We start from the raw sequence: 22,165 nt of genomic DNA, 5'->3' as shown, positions 1-22,165 counted from the left end.
GAAAACTCCCTTCTCCTAGCCACTCTGGTTTGTTTGTTTGTGTAAACCTAGGGGCTGCTTCTTTTCATCTTTAACCATTGAACACTGGTAAAACATCTACAATGGTAAAAGAAAAAAGAAATGTTTGTTTATACTGTAAACACCAGAAAAACACTGGTAATTGTTATTTGTATCTAAGTTTGTCCACACGGAGCAGTAATGCAGACTACGGCGGTGTGATTTCTAAAGCACTGTTTGGTCCATGTGACCTTGCTGTTGCACTCAAGAGTCCCTAGTGCTCTTTAATATTGTGCTACTTGAAACAGTACTATGTTAAAACGTTTTAGGGAACATTACAGAGAAATTACTTGTTACAGTATAATATATAGAAAGAGAGAGCCCTAAAACCCCTCGCCCTATTAACTATGATTTATAACCTGTCCTTTAAATCAGCTATTGTACCCAGTGGCTGGAAGATAGCTAATGTAACACCAGTATTTAAGAAGGGCTCTAGAGGTGATCCTGGCAATTACAGACCGGTAAGTCTAACGTCAGTACCGGGCAAATTCATTGAAACAATAGTAAAGAATAAAATTGTCAGACACGTCGAAGAGCATGAATTGTTGGGCAAAAGTCAACATGGTTTCTGTAAAGGGAAATCATGTCTTACTAATTTATTAGAGTTCTTTGAGAGGGTCAGCAAACATGTGGACAAGGGGGATCCAGTGGACATAGTTTATTTAGATTTCCAGAAAGCCTTTGACAAGGTCCCTCACCAAAGGCACTTATGTAAATTATGTTGCAATGGGATAAGAGGGAAGATCCTTTCATGGATTGAGAACTGGTTAAAAGACAGGGAACAAAGGGTAGGAATAAATGGTAAATTTTCAGAATGGAGAGGTGTAACTAGAGGTGTTCCCCAAGGGTTAATCCTAGGACCAGTCCTATTCAACTTATTCATAAATGATCTGGAGAAAGGGGTAAAGAGTGAGGTGGCAAAGTTTGCAGATGATACTAAACTGCTCAAGATAGTTAAGACCAAAGCAGACTGTGAAGAACTTCACAAAGATCTCACAAAACTAAGTGACTGGGCAACAAAATGGCAAATGAAATTTCATGTGGATAAATGTAAAGTAATGCACATTGGAAAAAAATAACCCCAACTGTATGTACAATATGATGGGGACTAATTTAGCTACAACTAATCAGGAGAAAGATCTTGGAGTCATCGTGGGTAGTTCTTTGAAGATGTCCACGCAGTGTGCAGCGGCAGTCAAAAAAGCAAACGGGATGTTAGGAATCATTAAAAAAGGGATAGAGAATAAGACGGAGAATATGTTATTGCCCTTATAAATCCATGGTACGCCCACATCTTGAATACTGCGTACAGATGTGGTCCCTTCATATCAAAAATGATATACTGGCATTGGAAAAGGTTCAGAAAAGGGCAACTAAAATGATTAGGGGTTTGGAACGGGTTCCATATGAGGAGAGATTAAAGAGGCTAGGACTTTTCAGCTTGGAAAAGAGGAGACTAAGGGGGGATATGATAGAGGTATATAAAATCATGACTGGTGTAGAGAAAGTGAATAAGGCAAAGTTATTTACTTGTTCCCATAATATAAAAACCAGGGGCCACCAAATGAAATTAATGGGTAGCGGGTTTAAAACAAATAAAAGGAAGTTCTTCTTCACTCAGCACACAGTCAACCTGTGGAACTCCTCGCCTGAGGCGGTTGTGAAGGCTAGGACTATAACATGGTTTAAAAGAGAACTGGATAAATCCATGGAGGTTAAGTCCATTAATGGCTATTAGCCAGGATGGGTAAGGAATGGTGTCCCTAGGCTCTGTTTGTCAGAGGGTGGAGATGGATGGCAGGAGAGAGATCATTTGATCATTCCCTCTGGGGTACCTGGCATTGGCTACTGTCGGTAGACAGGATACTGGGCTGGATGGACCCTTGGTCTGACCCAGTATGGCCATTCTTATGTTCTTATGCCCTTGATTTTTTTGACATCTACATAAAACTCAAAAAATGCTAAAAAAAATAAACCCTGAAAATGGTATTACTAAACCTCCCAAAATAGAAGCCCTGCATATACCATGATAAGGGTTCAAGGATAAGTGATCTATATTATCACACACATAAGCCCTTAAAAAAAGGTTTCAGGGCCAAGGGGTCAAAAGTGCAGAATTCTCTCTCCCCACCCGGCCCCCAAGGAGAAAAAAAAAAGTATCCTGAGGCAGACACAACCATGGAAAACTTCAGCCCAAACAATTTGCTAAAATCATAAGCAACTGAAAAATAGTGGGACTTATAATAGGAAGTGTTGGGCAACCTTAATAAGAGGCAGAGCTATCAGCCCTGCCTAATCTATATTAGCATTTTATTGTTTGTATTAATATTTTACCACTTTGTTTTTTTTAAAATGAAATGTTCTGTTTTTAAAGTCTTCACTTCAGACTTGAAAGGAGAAACTTTCTCTTTGTTGAGTCGGGAATACAGTTTTCACAAATAAGGAGCAGAAGGAAATCTTGCAGCAAACATTGGAATTTAAAATTACCCAATAGCATGGGTATGCAATTTTATGCAGAGAGAAACGAACAAATACTATTCAAGTCAGCAATATATAAAGCACCACCGAACACATGAAGTGCCTAATAAATCATGGGCAAGAACATTAGTTAATGAAAGCCAGTTATGACTACAGAACAGATCATACACAGAGTGAACCTAGACCTAGTGAACCTAGTCCTAGATCTGAGCAGTTTGGCAGACATCACAACAGAGAATTACTGGACCTTCATAACTTGTCTTTTTTTACTTGTAAGAACAAGGATGTTATGGGGCTAATCTTGAACTGATCTCTACTTTTGGGTCATGTGGGATTATACTTCAGCCACCTAGAATGCTTTTAATCTTTCAAAACAGCCTTGAGACACCCTTCAGAACATACACAAACTGATTAGTAAAAGATATCATAAAATAAGTAAGAGGACAAAAGATTTTGTCCTAGTGTCGAAAATAGTTGTTTTTAAAATATCACTTTTAATTTTGCTGAAAGTTTTTTGCATCACATTGAGAGAGAAGACAAATTTAATGTAGCAAATCCTCTTCCTTTTTCCAGAGGCTACAGTAATGTTAGCTGCTTGAAAGTGGACTACTACTAACTCCCCATTAAACGTATTGATTGAAGAATTTGAGCATAATCTGCCCAGAAGCTATTCAGAGGCTAAGATTTTAAAACTTTCACCCAAAATGTTAGTTGGCTTACACTAAATTTTTACTTAAAATTTTGTCATGGGTATTTTTAGTAAAAGTCACAAGTTGCAGGCAATAAACAAAAATTCATAGAAGTCCATGATGGATCCCTGACTTTTACTAAAAATCTCCAGGGGGAGTGGGGGCAGTTGACTAACAGTTGGAGCCACTGCTCCAGCCCTGGCAGCTGAAGAATATGAAACGGAAAATGCCAATTTAAAAAAAAAATTCATAACCTCTTATTCCAACTGTACTGATTTCATTACACCTAAATAGCAAAAAAGCTTGCCTGACAAGACACATGTTCCTCTGTTTCAGTTTACAGCTGACACTGCTTGTATCTAAAATTACAAGTTGTTCATGCCAGTGCCGTTCTTCTGTTGCCACTTTTACTGACCAGTTAACTACACTTTCATGAGTGAGGAGCTCTGTGGTTCTGTGCAGAATGCTAACCTTTGAGAAATTAAATAAAACTTGCTGTCTGTAGGTAGGACTTAACTGGGTCTAGTGCAGTGAAATTAACAAGAAATATATCTAGAAATCCTAACTTCCAAGACCAAAACACTTTGATAGGTAAAGTGCCCATTTTCTAGCATCTGAGAAATAACCTTTGGGATTTTTCCCTTACTAGGTCGATGAAAATATGAAGGTAGCCCAGAAACGAGATGCTGTTCGGCAGGGAATGTTTTATTTCAGAAAAGATATTTGTAAAGGTACTGCACTTACTGCTTTCAGATTACTTGCTAAGGACCAGTTCAAGAGATGTACCAAGTTAATTGTTTGGTTTTTCCCCCTTCTTTGATAAGGTGGAAATGCTGTTGTAGATGGATGTGGCCCAGCACAGAATGGGAAAGAGACAGATGCAGAAGAGTACACCTTGATGAGCATAGACACAATCATCAATGGGAAGGTGTGGTGGTAGTTTATATTTGGAACACTGAACTGTTTTGCTTATTCATAAATTAAATCAAGTGAGTTTATACTGATCAATCGTTATTTCTTGCAGGATGGTGTCTTTCCTGGCTTAATCCCAATTCTAAACTCTTACCTCGAAAACATGGAAGTGGATGTGGACACAAGATGCACCATTCTGAACTACCTGAAGTTAATTAAAAAGAGAGCCTCTGGTATGACTAATGTTTATATGTTGGGTGCAAAGAAACTTGACTGTGAATTTCCTGACTTTTCCCCCCCATTGTATGACATTTAAACAAATCTTTTAGATAATTTCTAATGTAAAGGGGGACTTAATCTACTGTAGCAACTCTGAATACTATTAATCTGTCCTCATTCTGCTCCTGTTGAATCACGAATCCTTACCGACACGTGGGTCTGTGGGGGTAGTGCTGCATAATTCTGGAGTCATAGCAATTTTGCTGTCATGCTGGCAGCATAATTTAGAATTAATATGGAGCAGTAGAGCATGGGGCCTTGTCTTTGGCTGTCTTATAAAACAAGCAGGAGGTCCTATGTCCTTTGGTCCCGAAAGCTACTTGCTGGACGTTATTTAAAGAAAAAATGTCCTTTAAGCTGCTATTTTTACCTCATAATAGCTTTTAAAAATATTTTTTCAGATATGCAGTGTTCGGGATCCCCCAAGACCTCTTCCACTGGGTTCCCCCAAGAAATCAGTTTGACTCCAGTCTCAGGTTGCTTAATTTGGCATACAGCAAAGCTACACTGAGTTGATCCCATTCAAGTATAGGGGATGGGTATATGGTGTACCACGTGTCCAAAGTTACACAGAAAACTCTTCCTTCGTACATTTACACATTGCATTCAATTTACTTTACATCACCTGTTTTGGGCTTGGCTTGGTTACTTTGTGCGAAACAATCGCTGTAAAGCATGCTCTGTTCACGCAGTGTCCATGCACTATGTACTTGTTACTTCATCTTTACTTTCCCTAGTTATCTTAGCCATTGTTCCCTTGTCCACTGTTAATGACTCCTTTGGTGTTCTCCTCCCCCTATCCCCGCCCCCACCTGTATCTTAGCTGGCACAGACATTGTTTCCAACCTGATGATCCATTCACCTGCTTATTCGGGTCTCCCAAGAAATGAGGCCTCACCCATTCCAATTACTCCTGTCAAGCCAGACCTACATGTAGTAGGCTGGTTTTTCATGCCCATTGATTGTTTTGTTTTTGTTTTTACAGTGCACCATGTACCTTGAGAAAAGGAGAGGTTTAAACATTTTATTCAAATTGGGCGTATTAAGATATACTTACCTACAAGAGTCTGTATGTGCAAATACCATGGTGTGTGCACCTGGTCTCTAAACCACCCTAAGTAGTAAAGTTAAGGGCTGGTTTTCAGGCTTATTGAAAGATGAATCTCTCGACTCATGACCTCATGAACAATTTCACATTTTTGAAAATGCTATAGCTAAATGTAGCTAAATGGCATTTTAAAAAGTAAGATGAAAATAAGGACTTAGTGGAGCTGGAAATGCTACATTATAAATTTAATATTACATCTATATTAATTATAGATGTTGCTATACTTGCTTTGGTAAACTCTAAGAATAACTTGCTCAGAAACTTTTTTTTTTTTTGGCTGTGGTGATGTTGCTCATCCATCAGTCGTTCACGCACTCAGCATCTGACTTCTACTGTGGTTGCTTCCTTATTAGAACTAACTCCATTCATCTCACTCTCCTGGTCTCTAAAGCTGAAGTGCTACTAACATCAGACTTGTGTAGTAAACTCTTCTGACAGTCTTCAAGTACATAAAAGGTTGTTATTAAGAGGAGGGTGATAAATTGTTCTCCTTATCTACAAAGGACAGGACAAGAAGCAACTGGACTTGGAGCAATTTAAGTGAGATTTAGGTTAGACTGTAGGAAAAACTTTCCTGTCAATGTAGTTAAGCTCTGAAACAATTTATCTAGACAGGTTGTGTAATCCCCGTCATTGGAGGTTTTTAAGAAATACATGTCAGGCATGGTCTAGACAGCACTTAGTCCTGCCTCAGTGCAGCAGACTGGAGTAGATGGCTGGTCCCTTCCAGTCCTGTGTTTCTATGATTCTAGAATTTGGGTGTTTTTGATACTGAAATGACACTGAATGTTTGATATTACACTTTTATGTCCAAAAATTGAAATTTATAACAGAAAAAACATTAGATGTGTCTTAACATATCTTAGCAGTTTTTTAGGCACAAGCTCTGGAATTTCCTAGTTGTTCCCAGTACCTCCTTAGGGTGGTAATGGGTCAGAAGTCCCTGAACTGTGGTCCATGGGCAGCTGTCTGGTTGCTAATGTTGTCTACACCAGACAGTCTTCCTCAAATTTACTACTATTGCTACCACTGGTGCAGTTCCATCAGAGGTAGCAACATCCTGAGTACTAGCAAAATAGATTAAAAATTGGCACCTTAGCCACGGTGTCATCTAGCCCTGCTCTGGTATAGTTAGACAACGGTGTTTATAGTGCCAGCAGTTTGTCGACCCTAGCACTCCCACTAATGGAACTGTACAGGTGGGAAAGCTGAGGAAATATCTAATGTAGGGAGGGTCTCCTTGTTTTTAATACGCATAATTGCTGTAGAGAAGTGATTACAGATAGTTTGACACTTGGTCTGTGAGACCATTTCTCCATTGAAATGTGCTGTTATGTGAAGAGTTTGAGAATTGCTGCCTTAAATTGTCTGCTGTTCCTAGTGATGCATTCTGATTTTTTAGGTTCTGGTATAGTTTCTGTTATGCGGGCTCATAAATGTAGCCGGACATTTTACTTCTGAAACTTTGAAAGTAAAACTTCTAGGATATAGATTGTTCTAGATAAGTGTGACTTCTAGTGTCTGTGTCGGGAGTATGCTTGGTGTATGTCCTTCAAGATGCATCTATAGTGAGTTCATGGTTTTGGTTTTTTTTAATGTGGCTAGGCTTTACTATGAGGCATATGTCGTGCTCATGAATATGAAGTGTGTATGTAATGAGAAATACTTGCAGGTTTGTAATATACTAAATAAAGTAGATGCTAAATGCAGTGTATAAATGTCTATAATATGATTTTTATTTACATTTTTCTCCTTTCAGGAGAATTAATGACAGTTGCTCGGTGGATGAGGGAGTTTATTGCAAACCATCCTGACTACAAGCAAGATAGTGTGATCACTGATGAAATGAATTACAGCCTTATTAGGAAATGCAACCAAATTGCACAAGAACAAGCAGAGTGCCCCGAATTACTTGGAGTAGGATTTAACAAAATAAAACACAGTGGAAATAAAACTAGCTCCTCTTAATGAAATGCTTTAATACCTGGTAGAAAGTGTAAACATTCTAGTGAGGAACAAGTTACAGTACTGTGTATCCAGTAGTTTCAGGTTGTGAAGACCAAAACAGGTAGTACTACACCTAACATGGGCCAATCTGCCTAAATATTCATTTAAGGCTTCCTAAAATGGGCATATTCTTATTGTTAAGGTTTATACAGTGTACATGTAAATAGTAAAATATTTTTATGACTAACATCAGTGTATTTTAATAACATTGTACCTAAAGTTATTGTGAACCAGCTTGTAACTTTTTTATGCTTATTCTGGAAAAAAAATACTGTCCTGAACAACTTCATAAATGTAATATAATGGTACTTGTATATTATATGCATTCCAGATATTGAATGTTCACTGTAATTTTTTGTTACCTGGAATGTACTAATCTACCTAATTTTAAAGAAAATCTTGGGACCTGATTCACAGAACTTCCCTTTCCATCCTGTGTTGAGTATATAAAATAGAATAAATTGACATGTTCCCTTTTTGTTCATCTTTGCGCCAGTCCCTTGGCTACCACAACACCTGCATGCACTCATCAACCACAGACCAGTAGAATCTGCTCAAAGTCTTCACTCAAATATGCAAAATCTGCTCATTTCCTGATGAGCAGAGCCTAAGGGATGGCTTGACAAGGCTCTTTTGGACAACCACACCACATGCATAAAAGCTTCAGAAATAAATGCATCCTTTACTGGACAGTTTTTCAATTCTGGTAAATTCCTATGCTTTCATGGGTGAAAGTCTTTCAATTTAAACATGGAGAGTGAGAGAGAACTGGAATGTTAAAGGATTGTTTATGTGAAAGGTGAAGTGGCTGAGAAGTCTGCTCTATTTTGTGCTGCTTATTAGCTTTTTTTTCCCTTCAATTGCTGGTGTTCCTAAAGTCCACAGAGTGCAACACAAAATCAAGATGAGAACATACATTAATTCCTTTTCTAGCCTAAGGCTCTCCTCCACCCCTGATTTTACTAGATGTTTCCCTGGTCAACACACTAACTTACTAATAACTATTACTGAGCATTGTAAGCACAGGTTAATCCCTGCATAAAATCAATCTAAAGAGAAATCATGGAATGCACTAATCCTTTTGTGAACTGGGAACCTGCCGTTTAGAGAGATTGTAAATAATTTAGAACTTGACATTACAGCTGTATATAACCTAAATTTATGGGGACTTCTTAATTTAGTTTACTAAATGGCTTCTACAAGTGACTTGCTGTATGGTAGATTATGCAAAGTTTAATACAAGCATATATAAATATCTAAGGTGTAATAATTTTAAAAAGGAACTAAGGGAGAAATTGTAATGATGCTGCACCAGAAAAAGCTTTTATGTATCAATATTAGAACTTGTGCTGTGTTCATAGGTATGCTTTAGAGAATGAAAGAATGCCTGTTTCTGCTTTCAGTGAACCTCTTTTAATCAAGATGTAGCTGGCAGGTGATATGCTTGTTAGTTTGTGGAATAAGGAAATAATAAATGAACTTTGCAATATATAGTGGTTGTTTGGATGTATATAAAGAATATCCATATCTGAATAGAAATATTTTCTTACCACCAAAGCAGCAAATAACTTCTTTTCTGTGATTGTCGTTTCTAGCAAATTAAGCAGCAGTGGAAACAATGAGTACTTGGATGGAAGACTTCTATGGAAATCCAGAGTACAGTGGGAAGAGGTGTGTGTTGATTTATGTGGCATGCCTTTCTTGAACTGACACTGAAGAAATACTCCAGCATGATACTAGGTCACAGTGCTGTTGGAAATAATCTTTCAAGACTTAAGACCAAATGTGGTTTAGATTCCATGGTACATTGTGATAGACCCAGGCCAGTTGGGTACAGCAGAGTAGTTGAAGGCAGATACACTAGCCACTGGATAAGCAGTTTTCTGTTCCCTGACTGAGCAGAGCAGGGGCTGCTCCAGGCTAGGGTTGACATGACTCCAATTAGCCTGCAAAGAGTCGGTGAGGCTGTTAAGCTAATGTGAACACCTGACTCTAATTCAGGCCCCTCTATAAAAGGGCTCACTCTTGTCAGGCTGGGGGGGGCCAGAGGAGAGGAAGTGTGGCCGAAGGGCTTGGTAACGAAGACACCCTCAAACCACTGGAAAGCGAGCCCTAAGGTAAGGGTGAAGCAGGTGTTAGAGAAGCGGGGGAGCTGTGGGGAAGAGGCCCAGGGAAATGTAGCAACTCTGGCAGTGAAAGGTTGGCTGCCATTAGAGTCCCTGAGCCAGAACCCAGAGTAGAGAGCAGGCCTGGGTTCACCCCAACCTGCCACAACAGGAAACCCCTCCTGGGAGGGGAAGACAGCCCCTGTCAGGCCAGGAGCCTAAATTGTTCTTGAGTAAGCCCACAGGGACAACAGAGACTGTGGGAGTTCTCTCCCCAACCTTCTTGCTGGTTTATGATGAAAAAGGCTCAGTAGACTATACCCTGGCCCTAGAGAGAGAAGGGCTATCTGGAGGGTTGCAGTGAGCCTCTGAGGCTAGCATAAATCACCTGGAAGCACAGGACCCACAGGGACGAGGTTGGAGCTCTGCCACAATGTATATAAATTTTTTTAAGCAACCCCCCCACCCCACCGCTGACTGTCACTTACGTACAATATAACCTTACATGCAAGGTATGACAGAGCATTGTATGTACTGACCGTGTCTAACCTGTAGCAGAACAGGTATCAAGATAAGGACACCTGCATAAGTCATGTGAATGGTTGCCTTAGGGAAGAACAAGACTCTCGCTTACTCCTAGAATGTGAACCTACATGAAAGCTTTTTTCAGCTGAGACTGTACCTTGGGAGACATGGAGTGTGCTGAAAACAATTACATTGAAAGCATTACAGAGGATACATATTAAAAACAATGAAAGTACCTACATATACTAAAAAGCTTACCAGACATCCTCCCACCTCCAGCCTCAGACCTGGTAGGTAGGTAGGTGTCAGTCCTTCAAAATTCTCAATTGAATTTTCATCATGGTTACAAGTTCATAACAGTCTCAGATTCAGAACCAGATGCTAGGCAGGGCTGTTCAGCCATTTCTTTATACAGCTCAGGCCTTTGATTTCCAGCCTCTGGGAACAGGTGGTCAACAGGCATAGATCCTGTCCTTGGACTAGCTTCAAAAAATACAGTTATTGCATAACCAGAGGAGGGGAATTTGCATTAACCTCCCCCTAGGCATTCCCCAAGAAATCTACGTAATCCTTATTGTCCCAAATGTCCATTCTTGTCTGGCACTTTCAGTATTGTCCTTTGAACTCCCAGCCCTCACATCACATCTTCCCCTTAGAGAGGTTACGTGCAATGCCTTTATAACATCAACTGCATTTAATACAATGGACTCCAAAGAAACTTGATTCAGTAAGGTCTCCTAAGGCTATGCTGAAAATTGCCATCTCAAAAGAGTGAACTTTTCAAATGTTAAACTTACTTCTATAGCGCAACACAAGTACTGTTCTCAAGTTCAGTTCTCCTCTTCAGTGATATCCCATTATCTCAGGATATGAAGGCCACTGTCCTACAAGTAAGGGGGACAACTCCATTAGATCAGGGTATATTCAGTGACTGGGCCCTGAAATGTTAATTTCTCTCATCTTCCCCCTATAAATCTGAGCAACTGGGAAGGAAAGGTAAAGGCATCAGGGAAGGACACTACAGATTTGGACCACAGGAGTCCGTCTGGAACAGAGGAAATTGAAGGCTCCATTTTCCCTGTAAAATGAGGAGCAAGAAATGCAGGGGTTCCCTTCCTCTTTCTCATTACCATAATACAAATCTTCCATAATCTTCACAGGCTTTAGAAGGGCCCAGGAAGTGTACAAAGGCTCCTCATTATTCATCTTCCTGGGAGCCAGGGCAGCTTCTTTTCTGCTGTGGTGCTAGAGGAGGAACCTCAGAATACCTTTTTTGAGGAGTAATTTGAAACCATTCTCAGAAGTATCACGCAAACTCTATTCTTCTGGCCCCTGGAAAAGGCAACCTGGGAGGAAGTGGGAGAGAAAGGGGCATTAGTCCACCCACAAGCAAATCTGTCAGGATTTATGCTCGCAAGAGTTGGTGCAACACTTACGTCTGGTGAAAGGAACAGCAAGTCATTATTTAAAAGAATAAGCTAATAAAAATGCAGCCATCTCGGCAGCGCTTTATACATCTGCTGCTGCCCCATCTTGAGCTAGAGCCATGCATGCATAGTCAGTCCCTATTGCCTGCTGTTTCAGTCAAGATAAGAAGATCCTCTGGATGGGGAACCACTTTGGGAAAGATTTTCCTTAGAAATAGCTGTTGTGAGAGATTGACAGCCTACCCCAAACAGACAGAAACTGACGGTAAGAACAATGACTGTGTCATAACACCAGCTCTGCCTGAGGCCATGGAAATGCTATCCCCAGGCAAAACAGGTACAGGATTTACAGGGGGCATAGCCAACTAGCTGACGGAATACACCAACTGGTATAAGAGACATAGTAGATATTGCAGGAAACTCCTCTGCATCTTTCAAGCAAGCATGACTACAGCCTAACCCTGGATAATAAGGTTCCCCAAATAGAGGGCAAATGGCATGTTGGGAAAATACATCAGAAGAATGAAGAGGCAGAGAGCTCCTGGCTTACATCTTAAAATTGAATGCCATGCCAAAACCAAGTTATGGACATCTCCCCTCTTCCTCCAACTGACTGAAACACGGGACTATGAAGAGTGCTATATATCATCTGCTTCAAGTTGGAGTTATTTATCTCCTAGCAAACAAGGGTTAGGGCTCCACCTCAAGTGACCAAGCATTCCTAAGACAGAGGCACACTCAACTGGAAGTTCTTGAATGGCATCCTATGGAAGCTCAGACTGGATACTGTACATTTCACTAGAGAAGCAATTCTAAAGGGATTTTTTTCTCTCCTTGATATGAAGAAAGGAGGTGAGGCACCACATTATTATCTGAACCTCCCAGAGGAGATATCTGCTTCACCTACAGGAGGCAATGTTATCAGTGTGCTGTGCTTTTTGTTTTTTGTTTTTATCTTTTGGTCTCCCTGCCTCTCTAAGGTGATTTCCAAAATGCTAGTTAACACTTGGGCAAAAAGGGGTTCATGTATACACATGCTAAGATGACCTGTTCATTGGATTTGTCAACCCCTCCAAGAACAGAATAATGTCATGCAGTCAATATTACTTCTGAGAGTCGTCAGAGATACCTACCTCCACAGGATTATATTTTTATCAGAGGGCAGGATTCAAAAGCTGATGGTCACAAGGCACAGTGTCTTGCAGTCACATCTATCATAGTTCTGATGTCTTGGATCAGAAAGAAGGTCTCTTCATCATCATCATACTATTGTGAGTGAAATTCCATGAGTCTTCTCCAGCAGTTTCTTAATTTCTTGCACCCATCATTCCTGTCTTCCTTTGTCCCATTGCCAGGAGGTACTTAGAAGGCCACTGTATGCTGGAATCAGAGAAAGTTGGTGGAAAAATCTATCCCAGCTTCAAAAGCAGGGAAGCTCATCCCAGGTTAATTGAAGAACAGACTCCAACACAGTATCAGTTGGCTCAGGCTCAGAGCAATTGGACCCTAACAGCCATAAGTCTAGTCCTGATCAGCCACAATATACCAGTGATATCTGACAACATTTGAGCAGAGGCTTTTATCAACAAGAAAGGAGGTACCACATTCTCAGTCTGGCTGTCAGTGCCTAATCTTCTCTGTTCCTGGGTGAAAAGGAGAATGTTCTGTTTTCTCAAGCATTGCACTTAAAGAGGAAATAAACATCATAGCAGCCAGTAAAAAAAAAAAAAAAAAAAAAAAAAAAAGGCAAAGGATAAAGCTGCAAAAGTGGAGTCTACAGCCCAAGGTCTTTGAATGGAGAGTCAGTGCCTGAGTTGCCTGCTCGTCAATGGTTCTATTTCCATCCAGAGCCAGTGAAGAAACTGAAGTCTTGTTGCAGATGAAGAGACTGATAGGCTGCAGGTATAACCACACACTTTCGCCCATGGCCAAAAGCGTGACTGTCTTTTCTGGTCACATTTTCCAGGACAACAGCAAAGGCAGAAGAGAACCAGGTGGCCTCACATTGTCTGCGGGAGTCCTGGTTCTCATAGTCAATTCAGGTGGCAGTCACCACTCAGTTATTCCCCTTCTATAATAAGGATCTGTCCCAATGACAAAATTCTTCACCCAAGCCCACAAAATTAGATCTAACTACATTGTATAGGAGAGGTATCAATTAATATAGAACATTCAGATGTGTTTATAATACACTTTCGTTTTTAGCCTTGAGAAAGTATTCTACAAATAGACCAGGCCCTTGAATATGCCTTATATGTAGGGCACAGTGTTAAATTGTAAGCATGGAGGGATCCAGTCAATGCAAGGGCAAAGCACAATTTTATTTATTTATTTGGGGGGGGGCTACAGTAAAGTCTTAAAATGAGCCTAAAACCTCACACTCTAAAATCCAAATGGTAGCCGTTTCCATTGCACTACAGCCAGCAAGCTGGCGCAGGATTGTTCTCTCATCCAGCCACAAGAAGATTTCTTAGAGCTCTTGTACTTCTCAAATCCACATCAGTGAGAATTCCCTCCTGGGAACTGGTTTCAGAATAGCAGCTGTGTTAGTCTGTATCCACAAAAAGAAAAGGAGGACTTGTGGGACCTTAGAGACTAACAAATTTATTTGAGCATAAGCTTTCGTGAGCTACAGTTCACTTCATCGGATGCATTCAGTGAAAAATACAGTGGGGAGATTTATATACATAGAGAACATGAAACAATGGGTGTTACCATACACACTGTAATGCGAGTGATCACTTAAGGTGAGCTATTACTAGCGGGGGGGGGGGGGGATGGGACAACACGTTTGTAGTAATAATCAAGGTGGGCCATTTCCAGCAGTTGACAAGAACGTCTGAGGAACAGTGGGGGGTTGGGGGCGGGGATAAACATGGGGAAATAGTTTTACTTTGTGTAATGACCCATCCACTCCCAGTCTCTATTCAAGCCTAAGTTAATTGTATCCACCTTGATTATCACTACAAAAGGTTCCTCCCTGCCGCGCCCCACCCCCCTCCTGCTGGTAATAGCTCACCTTAAGTGATCACTCGCATTACAGTGTGTATGGTAACACCCATTGTTTCATGTTCTCTATGTATATAAATCTCCCCACTGTATTTTCCACTGAATGCATCCGATGAAGTGAGCTGTAGCTCACGAAAGCTTATGTTCAAATAAATTTGTTCGTCTCTAAGGTGCCACAAGTCCTCCTTTTCTTTCTCCTGGGAACTAAATCTTGTATTCAATGCCTGGCTAAGCAACTTTTTCATCCCTCGTCAGAAGTGCCTGTCTATTTTTTATCTTTAAAGGCAGCCATCCTGGTTACAATCACTATGGCAAGGAATATTTCTGGAGGTTAAAATCTCATCAGGGAACAGCAATGATGTCTCTCTCAAGAGAGCAGAGCTCGGCTACGTGTTAACACAGCCTAGATTCCCAACATAAACCTGGTTACAAGAAATTGTTTTCTTTTCCAGCCTTCAAAAATAAAAAAAACACCCACCATACAACTCTGGCATACTCTTGATGTCAGGAAGGCTCTAAAAAAATCAACATTGATTGTAGCATCCGGTTCAGAAAAGTCAGAAGATCTCTAGCACTGTTTGTCTATAACCTCCATCGTAAATTTTAAAATGTTGGCACATTCAGAGGTAAAAGTCATTTTCCCCCTTGCATTCAGAGCCATGGAAGCCTCCTCACTTGAAAGATCATACAAAGAGAGATGTAGGGTGGCCATCTGGTTGTTTCTTTTCACATCTTCATTAAGTTTTATGTATTAAATATGCAGGCACCCTCAGTCTCTCCCATTGGAGGGAGGGGTCTGCTCACCCAGTAACTGATCTATTTAGAAAAGAAGGAGAGAGACAGCTGTCTCCTAATTCATCTGTTAGTTCACTCCATGCTATTGGCCATCCTGCTGTATGGAAAGTCTGCAGATGCACCCATCCAGCATGGCAATTACAGTTCTGAGGGAGGCTTCAGCTATTGCAAACTCCTCCATGCAGGCACTATATTTATATATACTGTTCTCTGGAAATTGGGGTGGAATGTGCAGTTGCTCTGCAGTAGAAGGATTTATATTAATTTCTTGTTTTAGCTATTTAACCTGTGAATTAAATTTTAAAGGACTTAGCTGTACAATGCAGCTTTGGAAACATCTTGAACTGGCTGGCTGGCTGACTGACTGGGTCTTTAGGTTATGGCTCCCTGCCTGCCTTGATTGATAGGGATGATTTCTGCCTCCAAGTAGTAAAGACACATTGTCATGGATCTGTGGACTTTCCCACTAGCAGAAAGGAAATTTTCAGGTAAGGTAAGATGCGGTTTCCTAAACAATCCTGAGGGTCTCTACAGCCTGTATCAGAAGCAAATACCAAGCACTGTGGAGAATTATCATCTGACTTCACTGAAAAGTTCACACACATTCAGGAAGGATTCTCAAACAGCCTGGATCTGCCCTGCCTGCACCCACCAACTAGTAGGCTTCCTGCATTCTTGGAGTTCAGTACATTCACTTATTAAGAAGCTCTGGACAACCTAAAGGAGTCTCATCCCAAAACTTAAGACTCTGACCCCTGCCTTTACTGGCTTGTGTAACAGTCATGAGTAACTGGTGTCACTGATGACCAAAATAGCTAATGCCTCATTCAGAGAAGGAATCTTCCCCTCTTCTTCAAACACGCAATAGTCTAACCAGCACTGAAGAAACCCACCCTGGATATATAGGTTCTAGCCAACTACCTCTCAGTGTCAAAGCACCTGTTCCTAAGCAAGCTTATAGAGAAGCTAGCCAAAGGCCAACTACAAGCTCATCTTACTGAAACGAACATCCTAGATCCAACACAATCTGATTCAGGCCAGGATATGGAACTAAAACCACTTTAGTGGCATGGATGGAGAATCTCCTGCTTCCAATGGATAGAGGACAGACATCTGTTTTCATTCTCCTGAACCTCTCTGTGGTTCAATAATCATTCAATAATCAACCATGAGATATAGCTGTCTTACCTGAGAGAGGTGACAGAGATTCAGGATAATGCACTAAAATGGTAAGAATCCTTTCTGGAGGGATACACCCAATGAATAGTGATGGGAAACTACCCCATCCATTACTAGACTCCTGCCTTTTGTAGTCCCAGAAGATCAGTTCTCTCTCTGGTCCTATTTAGCATTGACATACAGCTGCTTACTTGAACTAGTAAGATGACATGGACTCAAATGCCAGCAAGAGGGAGGTGTCACACAGCTCTCCCTTCCTTCACCACATATGACCACACCCCACCACCAAGATGGGTCAGTATTTGGATGAGATCATGGCTGAAGATGTATGAAGAACAACTGACTGAAGCTGAACCCAAAAATGACAGAGTGGTGTTGGTGGGCAGAGGAAAGCATTTTGAAGAGTTCACAACCATGGTACAGTCTCCTTTTGTTGAAGGTACACATCTACAATTGTTCAATTCAGTCCATGGCTTAGGAGTGCTTCCTGGATTCCTCAGTGTTGTTAAGCTCTCACATAGCAGCATCTGTGAGTAATTCTTTCTACCATCCCTGCTCGGCTAGTAGACTCCATCCCATCCTGAACGATGACCTGGTGCAACTTATATAATTCTGGTTGATGTTATGAAATTGCTGCCTGGAAAGCCTCAGTGTATAGTGAGTCAGCCATGAATTGACAGGGATTGTAGTATATCCCTCACATACTGTCTGAAGTGTCCCTGAACTGTCAATTTTTAAACCTTAATAGCCACCTATTCAGGTGGAAACACCTTAGGACAATGGGAAGGCTGAAGCCTCAAGAAATTAGTTCAACAGAGTAACACAGGCTACCCCCTGATACTAGTTAAACCAAGATTGTCTGCAGGGAAGGGTTCTGGGGAGTGGCAAATCCCCAGCAAAAGAACAAAGAAACCAAGGTGTTGATGCTAGACTTTAAACTACAGAGGCCTGGTGGATCAGGAAAGACTCCCAGATACACCCAGAAAACTTCTGGCAGGACACAGAGGCATGCTTTTGTAGTGGGGAAAGGACTTATTTGACTGCAGAACCAGCTAGGGAAAAGGAAACTAGCTGATCTGCAGCAGAGAGAGAGAGAGAGAGAGAGGCTCCATGATGCAGAAAAGAAACTGAGTTCAGGAGGGGGAATCTAGACTCCTCAGAGGACTCTGCCTTAAGTCCAGAGAACACTCCAGAGTGGTGAGGAAACTGAGGCAGGGGTATGTATTATTTTGTCTAGTTCTGTGTTTCTCCCATGCTATCTATATAAAGAGCAATGGCATTTTAGAACTCTGTGCAAAATCTATCTGTGTGTCTGCTTTTACCATCATGTGCCTTTGAAGAGTTAAACTGCAAATCCAGAGTGCCCCTATGGTTGGAGTTCTGGGAAAGGGTGTGCTTAAGCTACAGGAAAGTCTGAGAAGGTCAGCACTGGTCCTGAAGGCATATGGCAGCTGGACTGTGTGGTCCCAGCTGGACAGCCTATGCCCTGTAAATGTGCCAGAGATGCCAAAGAAAGACAGTGCTGAGCCTACTCAGATCAAGGGAAACTTAAAGCACATGGGTCTAGTGGACTGGAACCCAACACAGTAGTCTAGTGTGAGTGTCCAGCAGACTGTGATTTACCAGGGTTGTGTGTGTGACACCTGGCCTCAGTTATTCATACCTTGATCACCTCTTAGATGGACTACAGCAATGTAATATACCTGGGCATGAAGCCTTCAGTACTTAGGAAACTCCATCTAGTACAGAATCCTGCAGTGCATCTCTTCAGCTACTGGCTACCGCAAGTACATCAGACTCGTTGTCCACGCCTGCACTGGCTGCCAGGAGAATATCTAGCCAAGTTCAAGGACTCAGTCTTTAACATCAAAGCTCGACAGCCTGGGCCCAGGGAATCTAAAAGATTGGTTTAAACTCCAGGATGAAGACTACGGTCAACAGCTTTGCACCTGTGGCACGAAGGACTTTTCTACAATAAGGGTAAAGGTTGTTTGTGCGACAGACAGAACTTTCTTGGGTGCTGCTCCAAGACAGTAGAATGAACTCTTCCAGGAACTAAGGATCATCACAAAGCTTACTACTCTATAGGTGCAAGTCACATTTCTTTGACCTGCCTTCTCTAACATAAACTGTGCATCTGTGCAAAAAAGTTTCAAAACTAAACCCTCCTCAGCGCGCAGTCTCCATGGGGAGTGGATGAGGGAACAAACATGTAACTGATATTAGTCATGTTGCTTAAGGCATTACTGGAAGGTGCTCAGATACTACAGTGAGGAGGGCCATATAAGAACTTATATACAATAGAACAGAATTGAAAAAGGAGTATAAACTGATGTATACAGTCCGCATCCAGAGGCATTTCAAGCTTAAAAACCAAAACCAACAACCTTATAATTTCCTGAATTTTTTTTAAAATAAAAAGCTGCTTTGAAGAACATTATAGGAATGACTTATCGGTAAGTAACCACCACTTTAAACAAAAAAATTGGCATTACTGTACCTTTTAAAAACATAATACTTTAGCACCCACTAGTGGTCAAACCAGGTACAGTACAGTAGTATCATATAAATTGTATAGCAGAAACAGGTTTCAGAGTAACAGCCGTGTTAGTCTGTATTCGCAAAAAGAAAAGGAGTACTTGTGGCACCTTAGAGACTAACCCATTTATTTGAGCATGAGCTTTCGTGAGCTACAGCTCACTTCATCGGATGCATACCGTGGAAACTGCAGCAGACATTATATACACACAGAGATCATGAAACAATACCTCCTCCCACCCCACTGTCCTGCTGGTAATAGCTTATCTAAAGTGATCATCAAGTTGGGCCATTTCCAGCACAAATCCAGGTTTTCTCACCCTCCAGCCCCCCCCCCACACAAACTCACTCTCCTGCTGGTAATAATAGCCCATCCAAAGTGACCACTCTCTTCACAATGACAGGTTTCAGAGTAGCAGCCGTGTTAGTCTGTATTCGCAAAAAGAAAAGGAGGACTTGTGGCACCTTAGAGACTAACCAATTTATTAGAGCATAAGCTTTCGTGAGCTACAGCTCACTTCCTCAGATGCATATCGTGGAAACTGCAGCAGGCTTTATATATACACAGAGAATATGAAACAATACCTATTCCCACCCCACTGTCCTGCTGGTAATAGCTTATCTAAAGTGATCATCAGGTGGGCCATTTCCAGCACAAATCCAGGTTTTCTCACCCTTGTCACTTTGGATGGGCTATCACCAGCAGGAGAGTGAATTTGTGTGGGGGGGTGGAGGGTGAGAAAACCTGGATTTGTGCTGGAAATGGCCCACCTGATGATCACTTTAGATAAGCTATTACCAGCAGGACAGTGGGGTGGGAATAGGTATTGTTTCATATTCTCTGTGTATATATAAAGCCTGCTGCAGTTTCCACGATATGCATCTGATGAAGTGAGCTGTAGCTCACGAAAGCTTATGCTCTAATAAATTGGTTAGTCTCTAAGGTGCCACAAGTCCTCCTTCTCTTCACAATGTGCATGATAATCAAGGTGGGCCATTTCCTGCACAAATCCAGGTTCTCTCACCCCCTCACCCCCCTCCAAAAACCACACACACAAACTCACGAAAGCTCATGCTCAAATAAATTGGTTAGTCTCTAAGGTGCCACAAGTACTCCTTTTCTTTTTCTCCCTACAATGTGCATGGTAATCAAGGTGGGCCATGTCCAGCACAAATCCAGGCTTTCTCACATTCCCCCCACCCCCATACACACACAAACTCACTCTCCTGCTGGTAATAGCTCATCCAAACTGACCACTCTTCAAGTTAAAATCCAAGTTAAACCAGAACATCTGGGGGGGGGTTAGGAAAAAACAAGAGGAAACAGGCTACCTTGCATAATGACTTAGCCACTCCCAGTCTCTATTTAAGCCTAAATTAATAGTATCCAATTTGCAAATGAATTCCAATTCAGCAGTTTCTCGCTGGAGTCTGGATTTGAAGTTTTTTTGTTTTAAGATAGCGACCTTCATGTCTGTGATTGCGTGACCAGAGAGATTGAAGTGTTCTCCGACTGGTTTATGAATGTTATAATTCTTGACATCTGATTTGTGTCCATTTATTCTTTTACGTAGAGACTGTCCAGTTTGACCAATGTAAATGGCAGAGGGGCATTGCTGGCACATAATGGCATGGAGGGGGGTGAGGGGGTGAGAGAACCTGGATTTGTGCAGGAAATGGCCCACCTTGATTACCATGCACATTGTAGGGAGAGTGGTCACTTTGGATGAGCTATTACCAGCAGGATAGTGAGTTTGTGTGTGTGGTTTTTGGAGGGCGGTGAGGGGGTGAGAGAACCTGGATTTGTGCTGGAAATGGCTCACCTTGATTATCATGCACATTGTAGGGAGAGTGGTCACTTTGGATGAGCTATTACCAGCAGGATAGTGAGTTTGTGTGTGTGGTTTTTGGAGGGCGGTGAGGGGGGTTTTTGGAGGGGGGTGAGAGAACCTGGATTTGTGCAGGAAATGGCCCACCTTGATTATCATGCACATTGTGAAGAGAGTTGTCACTTTGGATGGGCTATTATTACCAGCAGGAGAGTGAGTTTGTGTGTGGGGGGCTGGAGGGTGAGGAAACCTGGATTTGTGCTGGAAATGGCCCAACTTGATGAGCACTTTAGATAAGCTATTACCAGCAGGACAGTGGGGTGGGAGGAGGTATTGTTTCATGATCTCTGTGTGTATATAATGTCTGCTGCAGTTTCCACGGTATGCATCCGATGAAGTGAGCTGTAGCTCACGAAAGCTCATGCTCAAATAAATTGGTTAGTCTCTAAGGTGCCACAAGTACTCCTTTTCTTATAGCAGAAACAGCAATTCAACTATATCAGGCATGGCCAAACTGTGACTCGTGAGCTGTATGCGGCTCTTATACAGTTAAAGTGCGGCTCGCTGAGCCCCCACACCCCCCCCACCCATTCTCCACCTACCAGACTGGGCGGGGGAAAGCTCAGGGCTTCTGCCCTGCGGTGGCGGGGGGGGGTGGGACTAGAGGCTTCTGCACTGCAGGGAAGGGAGTCCAAGGGCTTTAGCCCTGCAGGGCGGTGTCAGGGCAGAAGCTCCGTGCCCCAGCTGGCATTGCTTGTGCATGTCTTGCGGTTCTGGAACTTCTGAAGATTATTGTATGCGGCTTGGAGGGTCAGTAAGTTTGGCCACTCCTGAACTATATATTACATAATGGAAACAAATAGGCATATTATCATGAAAACATTGATCACTCATTTAAATTAAAGTAAAATGGGCTGTCATTCTTGGCAGTTGTCAACCCAATTGAGAGTTTTATTAAAAAATAAAAACAAAACAAAAAAATAAGTTAATTGGGTTGTGCTTTATTCAAACTAACCTCCATATATGTACCTGGCAGGGTTTTTTGGGACTTATGGTTGGTTATAGTGTTATTTATCCCTTCACATAACACAAGAACCAGGGGTCATGCAGTGAAATCAATAGTCAGTAGGTTTAAAACGAATACAATTAAATACTACTTCACACAATGCAGTCAACCTGTGGAACTCATTGTAAGGGAATGTTGGGAAAGTCTAACTAAGTTAAAAAA

General features: G+C 41.6%; 1 protein-coding gene across 2 annotated transcripts in view; it reads left to right on the top strand.

Moving 5' to 3' along the window:
* GCLC (glutamate-cysteine ligase catalytic subunit) overlaps positions 1-9,019 on the top strand; it is a 57,045-nt gene extending 48,026 nt beyond the window's left edge. For both annotated transcript variants that reach the window (XM_073336264.2, XM_073336265.2), the window contains 4 exons: positions 3,874-3,955; positions 4,049-4,152; positions 4,249-4,369; positions 7,283-9,019. In XM_073336264.2, the coding sequence (XP_073192365.1) occupies positions 3,874-3,955; positions 4,049-4,152; positions 4,249-4,369; positions 7,283-7,491 (516 nt within the window). In that variant the 3' untranslated portion in view covers positions 7,492-9,019. The remainder of the gene's footprint in view (positions 1-3,873; positions 3,956-4,048; positions 4,153-4,248; positions 4,370-7,282) is intronic.
* The last annotated feature ends 13,146 nt before the right edge of the window (positions 9,020-22,165 follow it).

This window comes from Lepidochelys kempii, chromosome 3, assembly GCF_965140285.1.
Source record: "Lepidochelys kempii isolate rLepKem1 chromosome 3, rLepKem1.hap1, whole genome shotgun sequence".
Lineage (NCBI taxonomy): Eukaryota > Metazoa > Chordata > Testudines > Cheloniidae > Lepidochelys > Lepidochelys kempii.
Note: the sequence above shows the minus strand (reverse complement) of the source record. Positions and strands in the feature narration are given on the sequence as shown.